Below are 14,505 nucleotides of genomic sequence, written 5' to 3'. Positions count from 1 at the left end.
CCGCCGACCTGAGGAGATCACCAGGCTCCAGTGCCGAGCCGAGAGCCACCCGGAGGTGAGCATCGAACACCTGGGCCAGGTGGTGCAGTGCAGCCGCGAAGAGGGCCTGGTGTGCCACAACCAGGACCAGCAGGGACCCTTCAAGATGTGCCTCAACTACGAAGTGCGCGTACTCTGCTGTGAGACCCCCAAAGGCTGCCCCGTGACCTCCACACCTGTGACAGCTCCTAGCACCCCAAGTGGGAGAGCCACCAGCCCAACTCAGAGCACCTCCTCTTGGCAGAAATCCAGGACAACCACTTTGGTGACAACCAGCACAACCTCCACTCCACACACCAGCACAACCTCTGCCCCTACGACTAGCACAACCTCGGCTCCTACAAGCCGCACAACCTCTGCTCCTACAAGCAGCACAACCTCTGCCCCTACAACCAACACAACCACTGCCCCTACGACCAGCAGGACCTCGGCTCCTACACACAGAACGACCTCTGGTCCTACCACCAGCACAACCTTGGCTCCTACAACCAGCACTTCCTCAGCTCCTACAACCATCACAACCTCTGCCGCTACAAGCAGCACAACCTCGGCTCCTACAACCAGCACAACCTCTGCTCCTACAACCAGCACAACCTCTGCTCCTACAACCAGCACAACCTCTGCTCCTATAACCAGCACAACCTCTGCCCCTACAACCAGCACAACCTCTGCCCCTACAACTAGCACAACCTCAGCTCCTACAATCAGCACAACCTCTGCTCCTATAACCAGCACAACTTCTGCTACTACAACCAGCACAAGCTCTACCCCTACAAGCAGCGCAACCTCTACTCCACAGACCAGCACAACTTTGGCTCCTACAACCAGCACAGCTTCTGGTCCTGGGATAACTTCAAGCCCTGTTCCCACCACCAGCACAACCTCTGCCCCTACAACCAGAACAATCTCTGTCCCTACAAGCAGCAAAACCTCTACCACTAAAACCAGCAAAATTTCTGCTTCTACAGCCAGCACAACCTCTGGCCCTGGAACTACACCCAGCCCTGTTCCTACCACCAGCACAACTTCTGCTCCTACAACCAGCACAACCTCTGCCTCTACAGCCAGCAAAACCTCTGGTCTTGGAACTACTCCCAGCCCTGTTCCTACCACCAGCACAACCTCTGCTCCTACAACGAGCACAACCTCTGCCTCTACAGCCAGCAAAACCTCTGGTCTTGGAACGACCCCCAGCCCTGTTCCTACTACCAGCACAATCTTTGCCCCTAGAACCAGCACCACTTCTACCTCTACAACCAGTACAACCCCTGGTCCTCGAACTACTCCCAGCCCTGTTACCACCACCAGCACAGCTTCTGTTTCAAAGACCAGCACAAGCCATGTTTCTGTATCCAAGACAACCCACCCTCAACCAGTCACCAGAGACTGTCATCCCCGGTGCACCTGGACCAAGTGGTTTGACGTGGACTTCCCATCCCCTGGACCCCACGGTGGGGACAAGGAAACCTACAACAACATCATCAGGAGTGGGGAAAAAATCTGCCGCCGACCTGAGGAGATCACCAGGCTCCAGTGCCGAGCCGAGAGCCACCCGGAGGTGAGCATCGAACACCTGGGCCAGGTGGTGCAGTGCAGCCGAGAAGAGGGCCTGGTGTGCCACAACCAGGACCAGCAGGGACCCTTCAAGATGTGCCTCAACTACGAAGTGCGTGTACTCTGCTGTGAGACCCCCAAAGGCTGCCCCGTGACCCCCATACCTGTGACAGCTCCTAGCACCCCAAGTGGGAGAGCCACCAGCCCAACTCAGAGCACCTCCTCTTGGCAGAAATCCAGGACAACCACTTTGGTGACAACCAGCACAACCTCCACTCCACACACCAGCACAACCTCTGCCCCTACAAGCAGCACAACCTCGGCTCCTACCACCAGCACAACCTCTGCTCCTACAACCAGCACAACCTCTGTCCCTACAACCAGCACAACCTCTGCCCCTACAACCAGCACAACCTCTGCCCCTACAAGCAGCACAACCTCGGCTCCTACAACCAGCACAACCTCTGCTCCTAAAAGCAGCACAACCTCTGCTCTTACAACCAGCACAATCTCTGCCCCTACAACCAGCACAATCTCTTCCCCTACAACCAGCACAACCTCTGCTACTACAACCAGCACAACCTCTCCCTCTACAAGCAGCACAACCTCCACTCCACAGACCAGCAAAACCTCAGCTGCTGCAAGCAGCACAACCTCTGGTTCTGGAACTACTCCTAGCCCTGTTACCACCACCAGCACAGCTTCTGTTTCAAAGACCAGCACAAGCCATGTTTCTGTATCCAAGACAACCCACCCTCAACCAGTCACCAGAGACTGTCATCCCCGGTGCACCTGGACCAAGTGGTTTGACGTGGACTTCCCATCCCCTGGACCCCACGGCGGGGACAAGGAAACCTACAACAACATCATCAGGAGTGGGGAAAAAATCTGCCGCCGACCTGAGGAGATCACCAGGCTCCAGTGCCGAGCCGAGAGCCACCCGGAGGTGAGCATCGAACACCTGGGCCAGGTGGTGCAGTGCAGCCGCGAAGAGGGCCTGGTGTGCCACAACCAGGACCAGCAGGGACCCTTCAAGATGTGCCTCAACTACGAAGTGCGCGTACTCTGCTGTGAGACCCCCAAAGGCTGCCCCGTGACCTCCATACCTGTGACAGCTCCTAGCACCCCAAGTGGGAGAGCCACCAGCCCAACTCAGAGCACCTCTTCTTGGCAGAAATCCAGGACAACCACTTTGGTGACAACCAGCACAACCTCCACTCCACACACCAGCACAACCTCTGCCCCTACAAGCAGCACAACCTCGGCTCCTACCACCAGCACAACCTCTGCTCCTACAAGCAGCACAACCTCTGTCCCTACAAGCAGCACAACCACTGCCCCTACGACCAGCAGGACCCTGGCTCCTACACACAGAACGACCTCCGGTCCTACAACCAGCACAACCTTGGCTCCTACAACCAGCACTTCCTCAGCTCCTACAACCAGCACAACCTCTGCCGCTACAACCAGCACAACCTCTGCTCCTACAAGCAGCACAACCTCTGCTCTTACAACCAGCACAATCTCTGCCCCTACAACCAGCACAATCTCTTCCCCTACAACCAGCACAATCTCTTCCCCTACAACCAGCACAACCTCTCCTACTATAACCAGCACAACCTCTCCCTCTACAAGCAGCACAACCTCCACTCCACAGACCAGCAAAACCTCAGCTGCTACAAGCAGCACAACCTCCGGTTCTGGAACTACTCCCAGCCCTGTTACCACCACCAGCACAGCTTCTGTTTCAAAGACCAGCACAAGCCATGTTTCTGTATCCAAGACAACCCACCCTCAACCAGTCACCAGAGACTGTCATCCCCGGTGCACCTGGACCAAGTGGTTTGACGTGGACTTCCCATCCCCTGGACCCCACGGCGGGGACAAGGAAACCTACAACAACATCATCAGGAGTGGGGAAAAAATCTGCCGCCGACCTGAGGAGATCACCAGGCTCCAGTGCCGAGCCGAGAGCCACCCGGAGGTGAGCATCGAACACCTGGGCCAGGTGGTGCAGTGCAGCCGCGAAGAGGGCCTGGTGTGCCGCAACCAGGACCAGCATGGACCCTTCAAGATGTGCCTCAACTACGAAGTGCGCGTGCTCTGCTGTGAGACCCCCAAAGGCTGCCCCGTGACCTCCACACCTGTGACAGCTCCTAGCACCCCAAGTGGGAGAGCCACCAGCCCAACTCAGAGCACCTCCTCTTGGCAGAAATCCAGGACAACCACTTTGGTGACAACCAGCACAACCTCCACTCCACACACCAGCACAACCTCTGCCCCTACGACTAGCACAACCTCGGCTCCTACAAGCCGCACAACCTCTGCTCCTACAAGCAGCACAACCTCTGCCCCTACAACCAACACAACCACTGCCCCTACGACCAGCAGGACCTCGGCTCCTACACACAGAACGACCTCTGGTCCTACCACCAGCACAACCTTGGCTCCTACAACCAGCACTTCCTCAGCTCCTACAACCATCACAACCTCTGCCGCTACAAGCAGCACAACCTCGGCTCCTACAACCAGCACAACCTCTGCTCCTACAAGCAGCACAACCTCTGCTCTTACAACCAGCACAATCTCTGCCCCTACAACCAGCACAATCTCTTCCCCTACAACCAGCACAACCTCTGCTACTACAACCAGCACAACCTCTCCCTCTACAAGCAGCAAAACCTCCACTCCACAGACCAGCAAAACCTCAGCTGCTGCAAGCAGCACAACCTCTGGTTCTGGAACTACTCCTAGCCCTGTTACCACCACCAGCACAGCTTCTGTTTCAAAGACCAGCACAAGCCATGTTTCTGTATCCAAGACAACCCACCCTCAACCAGTCACCAGAGACTGTCATCCCCGGTGCACCTGGACCAAGTGGTTCGACGTGGACTTCCCATCCCCTGGACCCCACGGCGGAGACCAGGAAACCTACAACAACATCATCAGGAGTGGGGAAAAAATCTGCCGCCAACCTGAGGAGATCACCAGGCTCCAGTGCCGAGCCGAGAGCCACCCGGAGGTGAGCATCGAACACCTGGGCCAGGTGGTGCAGTGCAGCCGCGAAGAGGGCCTGGTGTGCCGCAACCAGGACCAGCATGGACCCTTCAAGATGTGCCTCAACTACGAGGTGCGCGTGCTCTGCTGCGAGACCCCCAGAGGCTGCCCGGTGACCTCTGTGACCCCATATGGGACTTCTCCTACCAATGCCCCGTATCCTTCCCTGTCTACCTCTGTGGCATCCACCTCCGTGGCATCCACCTCCGTGGCATCCACCTCCGTGGCATCCAGCTCTGTGGCTTACTCCACCCAAACCTGCTTCTGCAACGTAGCCGACCGGCTCTACCCTGCGGGTTCGTGAGTGTTTCTGGTGCAATTGTTTCTGAGCTCACCCTGGTCAGTTTTTCATCCAGGAACGCCAAGCTGTGATGGAGATGAGAGGAGTCTCTGCTCTTTGTGGCACAGGCTCATTGTCACAGAGTGGCTTCTGGCATTCTCTGAAAGTTTTTCCCATTACGCAGGTGGTAGAAAGTGCCTCTGTGGCTCACTGAGAGGTTTTTGCTTCTTCTTTGCGCAGGACTCCACTAAAGGCTGCCATGTCCCTTCCTCTTGTAGGATCCACCATATACCGCCACAGAGACCTCGCTGGCCACTGCTATTATGCCCTGTGTAGCCAGGACTGCCAAGTGGTCAGAGGGGTTGACAGTGACTGTCCGTCCACCACGCTGCCTCCTGCCCCAGCCACATCCCCTTCGACATCCACCTCCGAGCCCGTCACTGAGCTGGGATGCCCAAATGCGGTTCCCCCAAGAAAGGTAACCCCCTACTTCTCACCCTTCTGAAGGCTCAGGGGCCCCTACAGGGAACTTGAATGTCTTTGCAATTAGTCTTCAGCTGCAAGGTCTTGAGAAGGTCACTGGCCCTAGTGGAGGCAGCCTGGCCGTCAGAAGAGGGCCACACTGTAGCCCGGGGTCTCTGATCCCCTTGGACTTCCCAGGCATGTGCTTTCTAGACACTGGGTGTGTGGGGCCCAAGGCTGGGGCTGTGCTGAGGACAGCCAGGGCCAGAGCAGCTGGATGAGGCTGTGGCCCCGGCTGCACAGCCAGGGAGTGTGGCAGAGCCAGGGAGGGGCAACTTCCACACCAGAGGCCCCTGCCCCGGGCCAGCTCAGTGTCTGGGGTGGGTGCTGAGGGTGGGGCGGGAAGGAGACTGGGGCACAGCCACCCTCCCCTGTCCCCACACGGGACTCTTGGGACTGTGACCCCAAGAACCAAGGGGTGCCCCGGAGATCGGGAGAAGCTGGACCCTGCAGGTCTCTGTGCTTCTGCAGAAAGGTGAGACCTGGGCCACGCCCAACTGCTCCGAGGCCACCTGTGAGGGCAACAACGTCATCTCCCTGCGCCCGCGCACGTGCCCAACGGTGGAGAAGCCCACCTGTGCCAACGGCTACCCGGCCGTGAAGGTGGCTGACCAAGATGGCTGCTGCCATCACTACCAGTGCCAGTGTGAGTGGAGCGCCGGGCGGGAGCCGGGGCAGCTGGGGCAGCCACTCCCCACCCAGGTGGAAATGGGTGGGGCAGAGGAGGGGGCTTGGCTGAAGCAGAAAAGAATTGGGTGGGACAGCAGGAAGGACTTCCCAGCATCAAGGCGGGGGTGCATGGGGCCGATCCTCCCCCCTTAGAGGTGCTGAGTGAATCCCTGTGAGCCTCGGAGCAGCCTGGCTGGAGAAGGTGGAGGAGTCTGTCCCTGCCTCGCTCCAGCCTTGTCAAGAGCCTGCTGCACGGACCTCTGTGCAGGCACTGGCCACGTGTGTTCTGATGACGTGAAGGGTCTCATGTGCCCTGTGAGGCGAGACAGTGGGGGGTGAGGGACAGATGTGACCTGTTGGGAGGAAGCCCCAGGGCCATGGTGCCACCACCCGAGCCGCCTGTAAGTCTGCCCCTGGGGCCTGGCAGGTGTGTGCAGCGGCTGGGGTGACCCCCACTACATCACCTTTGACGGCACCTACTACACCTTCCTGGACAACTGCACGTACGTGCTGGTGCAGCAGATCGTGCCCGTGTATGGCCACTTCCGCGTGCTCGTCGACAACTACTTCTGTGGTGTGGAGGACGGGCTCTCCTGCCCGAGGTCCATCATCCTGGAGTACCACCAGGACCGCGTGGTGCTGACCCGCAAGCCAGTCCACGGGGCGATGACCAACGAGGTGCGGGCGCGCCCAGTGTGCCGGGGAGGGGGTGGGGGACGAGGCTTTCCCGGCAAGAGCCTGAGCAGTGGCTGACCGCCCACCCGCCTGCCTTCTGACTTCCCGTCAACTGTGCCCTGTGTCCAGATCATCTTCAACAATAAGGTGGTCAGCCCCGGCTTCCGGAAAAACGGCATCGTGATCTCACGCATCGGCATCAAGATGTACGCGACCATCCCGGAGCTGGGAGTCCAGATCATGTTCTCTGGCCTCATCTTCTCGGTGGAGGTGCCGTTCAGCAAGTTTGCCAACAACACCGAGGGCCAGTGCGGTGAGGCCACAGGGCTGCTGGGCATCATCTCACATTTGCGGGGGTGGGGGGTGCTGGGCAGGGACATGGCCGCCGTGTGCCACGTGTGCCGGTGTCTCTGCTTTCTGGCTGCTCTGCTGAGCGCAGGCCACACGCATGAGGCTTACGCCTGCCAGTATCTGCAGCTCCCCGGTACCATGGGGACTGTCCCAGGGTTGTTCTCGGGGGACAGCGAGACACACACAGGGCCCGCTGCAGTCCACCAAGGTGTGACCCTGAGACGCTAGGGTCCTGTCCCCTAGCTGGGGGTGCCAAGCCCCATGGGCGGTGGGGCCGGCCGGCTCTGCTGTCCAGCAGCCTGACCCCCACCGTGTCTGCCCAGGCACTTGCACCAATGACAGGAAGGATGAGTGCCGCACGCCTAGGGGGACGGTGGTCGCCTCCTGCTCTGAGATGTCTGGCCTCTGGAACGTGACCATCCCCAACCAGCCAGCCTGCCACGGGCCTCGCCCGACACCCACCACGGTCGGGCCCACCACACCGCCTGCTCCGTGCCTGCCATCACCTATCTGCCAGCTGATTCTGAGCAAGTGAGACTTGGGTACAAGGGAGGGAGGGTCAGTGCAGCCGCCCCACCTCCCACCCTTCCAAGGGCTGGAGGGGAAGAGGCGCATTTTCAGGGGGCTCCTGAGAGGAAATGAGAGCTGCTGGTGCCACAGGCCAAGGAGGGGCGGGTGTTGGGGAGAAGTGGGTGCCGGGGAGGGGTGGGCACTGGGGAGGGGCGGGCACCAGGGAGGGGTGGTCGTGGCTGGAATGCTGCCAAGGGGTTGCCAGGGCTGGCCGGCCGGGCCGTCTCTGAGGCTTTCTGCTGGCTCAGGTGTATGGACGGGGGCATCGGTCACTGCCCCCAGGCAGCTCTCAGGTTTGCAGGGCAGGGGTTGGGGGTGCCGGGAAGAAGAACTTGCAGAAATAAACGGATGATGCCATCTGGACCCCCACCCCCAGCCCCCAAGCACACAGAATGTGTGGAAAGAGCCCGTCCGGTGATACAGGAGGGCGGCCGCACACCAGCGGCTGCTCTGGGACTCGCCTCGCCTGGGGACTTCCCTGAAGCCTGGGAGCCTGATGTGGAGCAGGCAGGTGGCCGGAGAGGCTGCACCCAGCACCCCGCCCATCCCTCCCACAGGGTCTTTGAGCCGTGCCACGCCGTGATCCCCCCACTGCCGTTCTACGAGGGCTGTGTCTTCGACCAGTGCCATATGATTGACCCGGATGTGGTGTGCTCCAGCCTGGAGCTGTACGCGGCGCTCTGCGCGTCCCGAGACATCTGCATCGACTGGAGAGGCCAGACCAACCACATGTGCCGTGAGTGCCACCACTGTCCTCAGGGTCCCAAGTCGCTTGTGAGGGGCCCAGGCACGCCAGGTGGACCATCAGGGTGGGCTCGGCCAGTCAGGGTGGGACCTGGAGGAGGAGGGGGCAGCCCCAGGGCAGAGTGCACCCGGTTCCCTGGAGAGAAAGGAGGGCGTCCACATCGGGGAGCCCATGGCGGGGCACTGGGGTGTGGGAGGCTGTAGTGAGGCCCAGGCCCACGGGTGGCTGCGGGCAGCTCCAGAGCAGTTGTCGGTGCCCTGTGGCCAGCGTTGCTCTGGGTGGGTGCCCTCCCGCCCTCTCAGGTATGGCTTTCCCTCCCCACAGCATTCACCTGCCCAGCCGACAAGGTGTACCAGCCCTGCGGCCCGAGCAAGCCCTCCTACTGCTACGGGAACGACAGCGCCAGCCTCGGGTGGGCACCCTCCCTCCTGGCCCTGCCGTGGGCTGCCGGAGCCACCCAGCCCCCAGCCTCCCACTGCATCTCCCACTCCCAGGCTGGGGCCCTTCCCACCCGGAGGGAAGAAGGAGACCCACCAACCCTATGCTCTCCACAGGGCTCTGCCGGAGGCCGGCCCCATCACCGAAGGCTGCTTCTGTCCAGAGGGCATGATCCTCTTCAGCACTGATGCCCAAGTCTGCGTGCCCACGGGCTGCCCCAGTACGTGCCCCAGGCCAGGGCTGGGGGGTGTGGCAGGACTGGGCCTGTGACTGCTGGCCAGGTCCTGGGGTCTGCCCCGGCCCCAATACGGGACCCTGCCCCTCGCCCCTATTGTGGCGGCTGACCCCCAGTGACCTCAGATCTCTCTCCTTCCAGGGTGTCTGGGGCCCCACGGACAGCCGGTGAAGGTGAGCGGCAGGCGTGGCCCAAGAGGGCACTGGGGTCCAAGAGCCCGAGGAGGGAGGCTTTTGAAACACTGGCCCCAGAAATGGTCAGATGGGGCATAGGGGTCGGGGTGTCCTCTCCATGCCAGAGGCCCAGAGAAAGGGCCGTGGGAGGAGCTGGGCTCCCAGAAAGACTCGGGATCTCCCTTCCCAGGTACCCACTCTGTCCTCATCGGGGACGGTGCCGGGGCCTCTGCCCTGGTGTTGCTCTGTGGATGCCGGCCCTGAGGCTGGCTGTGCTCTTCCCTTCCTTGGGACCCCCCTTCTGCCCAGCCGAGACTGTGGAGGTGTGAGGTCACCCCACAGCCTGCCACTCACCCCACAGCCTGCCCACCTTGCAGAGCTTCGTGCCCATCCCTGGGCCCTACCCTGCGATTTGAAGCCCTACTCCTGTGGGGTCCTCAGCTGCAGGCCCAGGGCCTCCACACCTGGCTGCCCGGCACTGCATGAGCTGGCCTGGCTGCTGCGCCCCTGGGTGGAGGCGCTGTGGACGCTGGACCTCAGTCCCCTCCCTTGCAGGTGGGCCACACTGTCAGCATGGACTGCCAGGAGTGCACGTGTGAGGCGGCCACGTGGACGCTGGCCTGCCGAACCAAGCTCTGCCCGCTGCCCCCTGCCTGCCCCCTGCCCGGCTTCGTGCCTGTGCCTGCAGCCCCACAGGCTGGCCAGTGCTGCCCCCAGTACAGCTGCGGTAAGCCCTTTGCTGGGTGGGGGGCATGGCGTGGCAGGCAGGTGACCCAGAGCCCACTCGGCCCGGCGTTTGCTGCTGCCTTGGGGCGTGCACCTGGGGACAGTGCCTACGAGGGCGTCCCCTCCTCCGCTCCTGCAACAGCCTCATCTGGAGACCCCCCAGCGGTCCGCAATCCTGGAGACCCCTGGGGGTGGGCCTTTGGGCGGGGGCGGGGGACAGACTCTCAATTGCCTCCCTCCCGCCCCCGCAGCCTGCAACACCAGCCGCTGCCCCGCGCCCGCGGGCTGTCCTGAGGGCGCCCACATGATCCTGACCTACGAGGATGGGGCCTGCTGCCCGGTCCAAAACTGCAGTGAGTGGCCTGGACCATGCCCTGTCAGGGTCCATGGGCTGGCGTCTCCACCTGGGATTTGGGGGGGCCATAACCAGATGCCACTGTGGCTTGTCCACCACCGGTCTGTGGCACTGGACTGAGCCTTCCGCAGGGATGAGGCTGGACAAACCCCAGTGGCGAGCCCGGGAATGAGGCGCCCAGGAGGCTGCAGGGGCGGGAATGCCGAGGGTGAGGGTGTGGGAGGGCGGGCGGCGGGGGGTGCAGCTGCTTGTCTTCTCCCGGGCAGCCTGGACCGTGTGCAGCATCAACGGGACCCTGTACCAGGTAAGAGCCGCGGAGTCAGACCCCCTCAGCCACAGGGACAGAGCTTCCCACTGACCCTGGGGCCCAGGTAGACCTTTGAGCACCTGCCAACTCCGGCCGGGGCCAGGGACTCGAGTCTCTGCAGACACAGCCCACTATCAAGTGTGGCTGAGGCCCGAGGTCGGCCCCAGGTACTGGAAGTATATGGCCATCTACACCCTAGCCTGCCTGGCTCCAGGGGCCTCCAGGGGGCTCCAGGGGGCTCCAGGGGGCTTTGCCTCTCCTGGCACCACAGCGCAGCCAGGCCTGGATCCCATGGCTCTGTCCTGAGCCGGCTGAGCATGTGGCCCTGCAGAGTGTGTGGCCTTGTTGGGCACCCCGTCCATGGGGGTGCAGCGTGGGGCTCTGCCCTAGGGATGGAGACCCTGGGCTATGGCCTCTGCACCAAGAGGTGCCACCAGGAGTCACCCCAGGGGTGCAGGTCGGCCTGGTAGGAAGCAGCCTGGAGGGGGATGTCTGGGAAGGTGGGGGCAGCAAGCCAGTGGGGAGGCAGAGGCGGGTCTCCCCCGGGGCCCAGGCTCATGAGCGTCTGCTGCCCTGGCTCTCCCCAGCCTGGCGCCGTGGTCTCCTCGAGCCTGTGCGAAACCTGCAGGTGTGAGCTACCTGGCGGCCCCCCGTCGGACGCGTTTGTGGTCAGCTGTGAGACCCAGATCTGCAACACACACTGCCCTGTGGTAAGCGCCCCTGCCCTGCCCCGCCCCCACCCCGCCCTGCCCCCACCCCTGCCCTGGCTCCCGGGGGACACTGGTCCCCTGGATTCTGGCCACATGTCCATCCCTCCTGCAGGGCTTTGAGTACCAGGAGCGGAGCGGGCAGTGCTGTGGCACCTGTGTGCAAGTCGCCTGTGTCACCAACACCAGCAAGAGCCCCGCCCACCTCTTCTACGTGAGTAGCGGCTGCCACAAAGCGGAAGGGCAGGGTCTGGGAGCACTGGGGCATCTGGGGACCTGTTGTTGCCAGGCATGTGTCTGGCAGAGGCTGGGGACTCTCTGGAAGCCCACGGGCTGGGGTGCAGACAGAGGGACAGGAGGGAGGGTCACTCACCCCGGGGCCTGGCCTCCCTCCAGCCTGGCGAGACCTGGTCAGACCCCGGGAACCACTGTGTGACCCATGAGTGTGAGAAGCACCGGGACGGGCTCGTGGTGGTCACCACGAAGAAGGCGTGCCCCCCACTCAGCTGTTCTCTGGTGAGGTCCAGGATCCCAGCTCCAGCCTCGGGGGCTTCATCCCCAGACGGGTTTGGGGGGCTGTGATCATCCCTGCAGCACCAGCAGACACCCCCTCCTGCTTGGGGCTGTCCACTCCTGAGGCTGGCCCCGTGTCCCCGTCCCCCACTTCTGTGAGGCCAAGTGCCTCGGCACTGAGGGCGCCCCTCTGTCGGCACAGGACGAGGCCCACATGAGTAAGGATGGCTGCTGCCGCTTCTGCCCGCCGCCCCCGCCCCCGTACCAGAACCGTAAGTGCCGAGTCTGCTGGGAGGGGCGGGCTCCACCCTCAGAGGTCCAGGAGCAGCTGGGCTGGTCCTAAACCCTGTGTTCCTCCCCAGAGTCGACCTGTGCTGTGTACCATAGGAGCCAGATCATCCAGCAGCAGGGCTGCAGCTCCTCGGAGCCCGTGCACCTGGCTTACTGCCGGGGGAACTGCGGGGACAGCTCTTCCATGTACGTGCCTGGGCAGAGGACAGGGAAACGCCATTGGCTGTGGGGTGCAGTCAGGGACCCTAGGGCTCTGGGTGCCAGACAGACGCGGGGCAGGACCATGAGGGGCCAGGCAAAGGGCTCTGAGGGTGAGGCGGGAAAGGGGTCCTGAGATGGCAAGGGTGAGGCTGGGGTAACTACCTGTGTCGGCATCACGCTCTCCTGTTTACTGAGCTCTGCCAGGAACTTGCCGCAGGCGCCCAGAGTCTCCCTCCCTCCCATCAGCACAGAGCTGGAGTCGGCCCTGGTGGGACTGTTGGCGCCTGGGGAACTGGCAAATGAGAGCTGGTTGTCAGACGCTGGCAGCACGCCTCCAGGAGCAGGGAACATGATGAGGCTGCCCGGAGCTCGGCACGGTGCCGGCTTGCGGCAGGAGGCCGGGGTGGCCCCGGCACAGCAGCTGGTGCTGAGCAGCCCCTGCCCACAGGTACTCACTCGAGGGCAACGTGGTGGAGCACAGGTGCCAGTGCTGCCAGGAGCTGCGGACCTCGCTGAGGAACGTGACCCTGTACTGCGCCGACGGCTCCAGCCGGGCCTTCAGCTACACCGAGGTGGAAGAATGCGGCTGCATGGGCCGGCGGTGCCCTGCGCCGGGCGACACCCAGCACTCGGAGGAGGTGGAACCCGAGCACAGCCAGAAGGCAGAGAGTGGGAGCTGGGAGAGAGGCGTCCCAGTGTCCCCCCTCCACTGACCAGCACCGCTGTCCTCCTGGCCCCCAAGGAGAACCTCCCATATGCCCTCCGAGCTCGGCTTCCAAGGCCAGTGGAACTTGTGCCCTCGTCCAGGCGGCTGCAGCTTTGAACACACTGTCCACGCCCGCTTTCTCGTGGAGGGCGCAGGCTGTGTGTCGCCCGCTGCCTGGAGGAGGGGCCCTTACCCACCCCGCCTGCAGCCACCTCTCAGGACCAGCCCCGGGGCCGGCCGGGCTCCTCTGGCCATGCGTCCAGCCTGCTGTTCTGGGGACTTGAGCATCACCTGAGGGTCTCAGGAATGACGCCTGGACATGGTGATCGGCTGTCTGGTGGCTGCAGGAGGAAGAACCTCACTCCTACCTCAGCCCTCAGCTTGTGCTCCCCTCCTCAGGACACGGCCAATCTGTTGCATAAATACACTTGAGCATTTTGCAATTTGTGGACTGTGCATTTTTTGAGATTGTTCATAAAACCCAGGAATAGGGTGGGGGCAGACCCAGGCCCCATGGGGTGCACACCTCAGGCCAGAGACTCAGTACTGGGCAGCCCTGCTGCCTCTGTGGGCTGGGTGGGACAGTGTCCATCTGCGCAGAGAGGAGAGGCCAGAGCTTGGATCCGCCCCAAGAAGAGACCACCACCCTGCAGGGGTCATTGAGGGCTTGGCTGCAGTCTAGAGTCCAGGATGCGTCTGTTCAGAACACAGAGAGTGAGTGAATGAGAGTGAGAGAATGAATGAGTGAATAAATGAGTGAATAAGTGAGTGCATGAGTGAGCGAATGAATAAGTGAATGTGTGAGTGAATGCATGTGAGTGAATTAGTGAATGTGAGTGAATGAATAAGTATGTGAGTGAATGAGTGAGAGACTGAGTGAATGAGTGAATGAATGAATGAGTGAATGAGTGAGTGAGCAAATAAGTGAGTGAGGGAATCGGTAAGTGAATGAGTGAGCGAATGAGTGAGAGAATGAGTGAATGAGTGAATAAGTGAATGAGTGAGTGAATGAATGAGTGAATGAATGAATGAGTGAATGAGTGAGCGAGAGAATGAGTGAGGGAATAAGTGAATGAGTGAATGAGTGATGAATGAATGTGTGAGGGAGGGAGTCAGCAGGGAATGGGGCCAGCGCAGGCATCCAGGGCACCTCATGGCCCAGGCGAGGGTCTCTGACATGGGAGGGCTGCCCCTGGTGATGGAGGCGTTCTGGGATGGGGGTTTCATCTCTGTGCAGTTCCTAGATGCACCGTTACCGGGGCTGAGCTTGGGGTGTGCACATCCTGAGTGTATCTGCAGGCAAGCGGGAGGTCGGCAACCCCACGGAGCATCTGCCGGACGCTCTGCAGCGGGTGGGCTGGGCCCTGGAAGCTTGTCACCCTCTTAGTCCT

The 14,505-nt window shown here is 61.8% G+C and overlaps 1 protein-coding gene across 1 annotated transcript in view; it reads left to right on the top strand.

Annotated features, from left to right (window-relative positions):
• Positions 1-13,121, top strand: part of MUC5AC (mucin 5AC, oligomeric mucus/gel-forming) — a 40,983-nt gene extending 27,862 nt beyond the window's left edge. The window contains 19 exon segments of the mRNA XM_030801758.1: positions 4,724-4,946; positions 5,209-5,408; positions 5,924-6,098; positions 6,549-6,799; positions 6,926-7,109; positions 7,471-7,678; positions 8,275-8,453; positions 8,787-8,874; positions 9,017-9,120; positions 9,277-9,308; positions 9,864-10,035; positions 10,286-10,387; positions 10,656-10,693; positions 11,284-11,406; positions 11,519-11,617; positions 11,800-11,919; positions 12,119-12,188; positions 12,279-12,393; positions 12,857-13,121. Coding sequence (XP_030657618.1) covers positions 4,724-4,946; positions 5,209-5,408; positions 5,924-6,098; positions 6,549-6,799; positions 6,926-7,109; positions 7,471-7,678; positions 8,275-8,453; positions 8,787-8,874; positions 9,017-9,120; positions 9,277-9,308; positions 9,864-10,035; positions 10,286-10,387; positions 10,656-10,693; positions 11,284-11,406; positions 11,519-11,617; positions 11,800-11,919; positions 12,119-12,188; positions 12,279-12,393; positions 12,857-13,121 — 2,748 coding nt within the window.
• Positions 13,122-14,505: the final 1,384 nt, after the last annotated feature.

The sequence above is a fragment of the Nomascus leucogenys genome, chromosome 21, assembly GCF_006542625.1.
Source record: "Nomascus leucogenys isolate Asia chromosome 21, Asia_NLE_v1, whole genome shotgun sequence".
Lineage (NCBI taxonomy): Eukaryota > Metazoa > Chordata > Mammalia > Primates > Hylobatidae > Nomascus > Nomascus leucogenys.
This window is presented reverse-complemented; position numbering and strand designations above follow the sequence as displayed.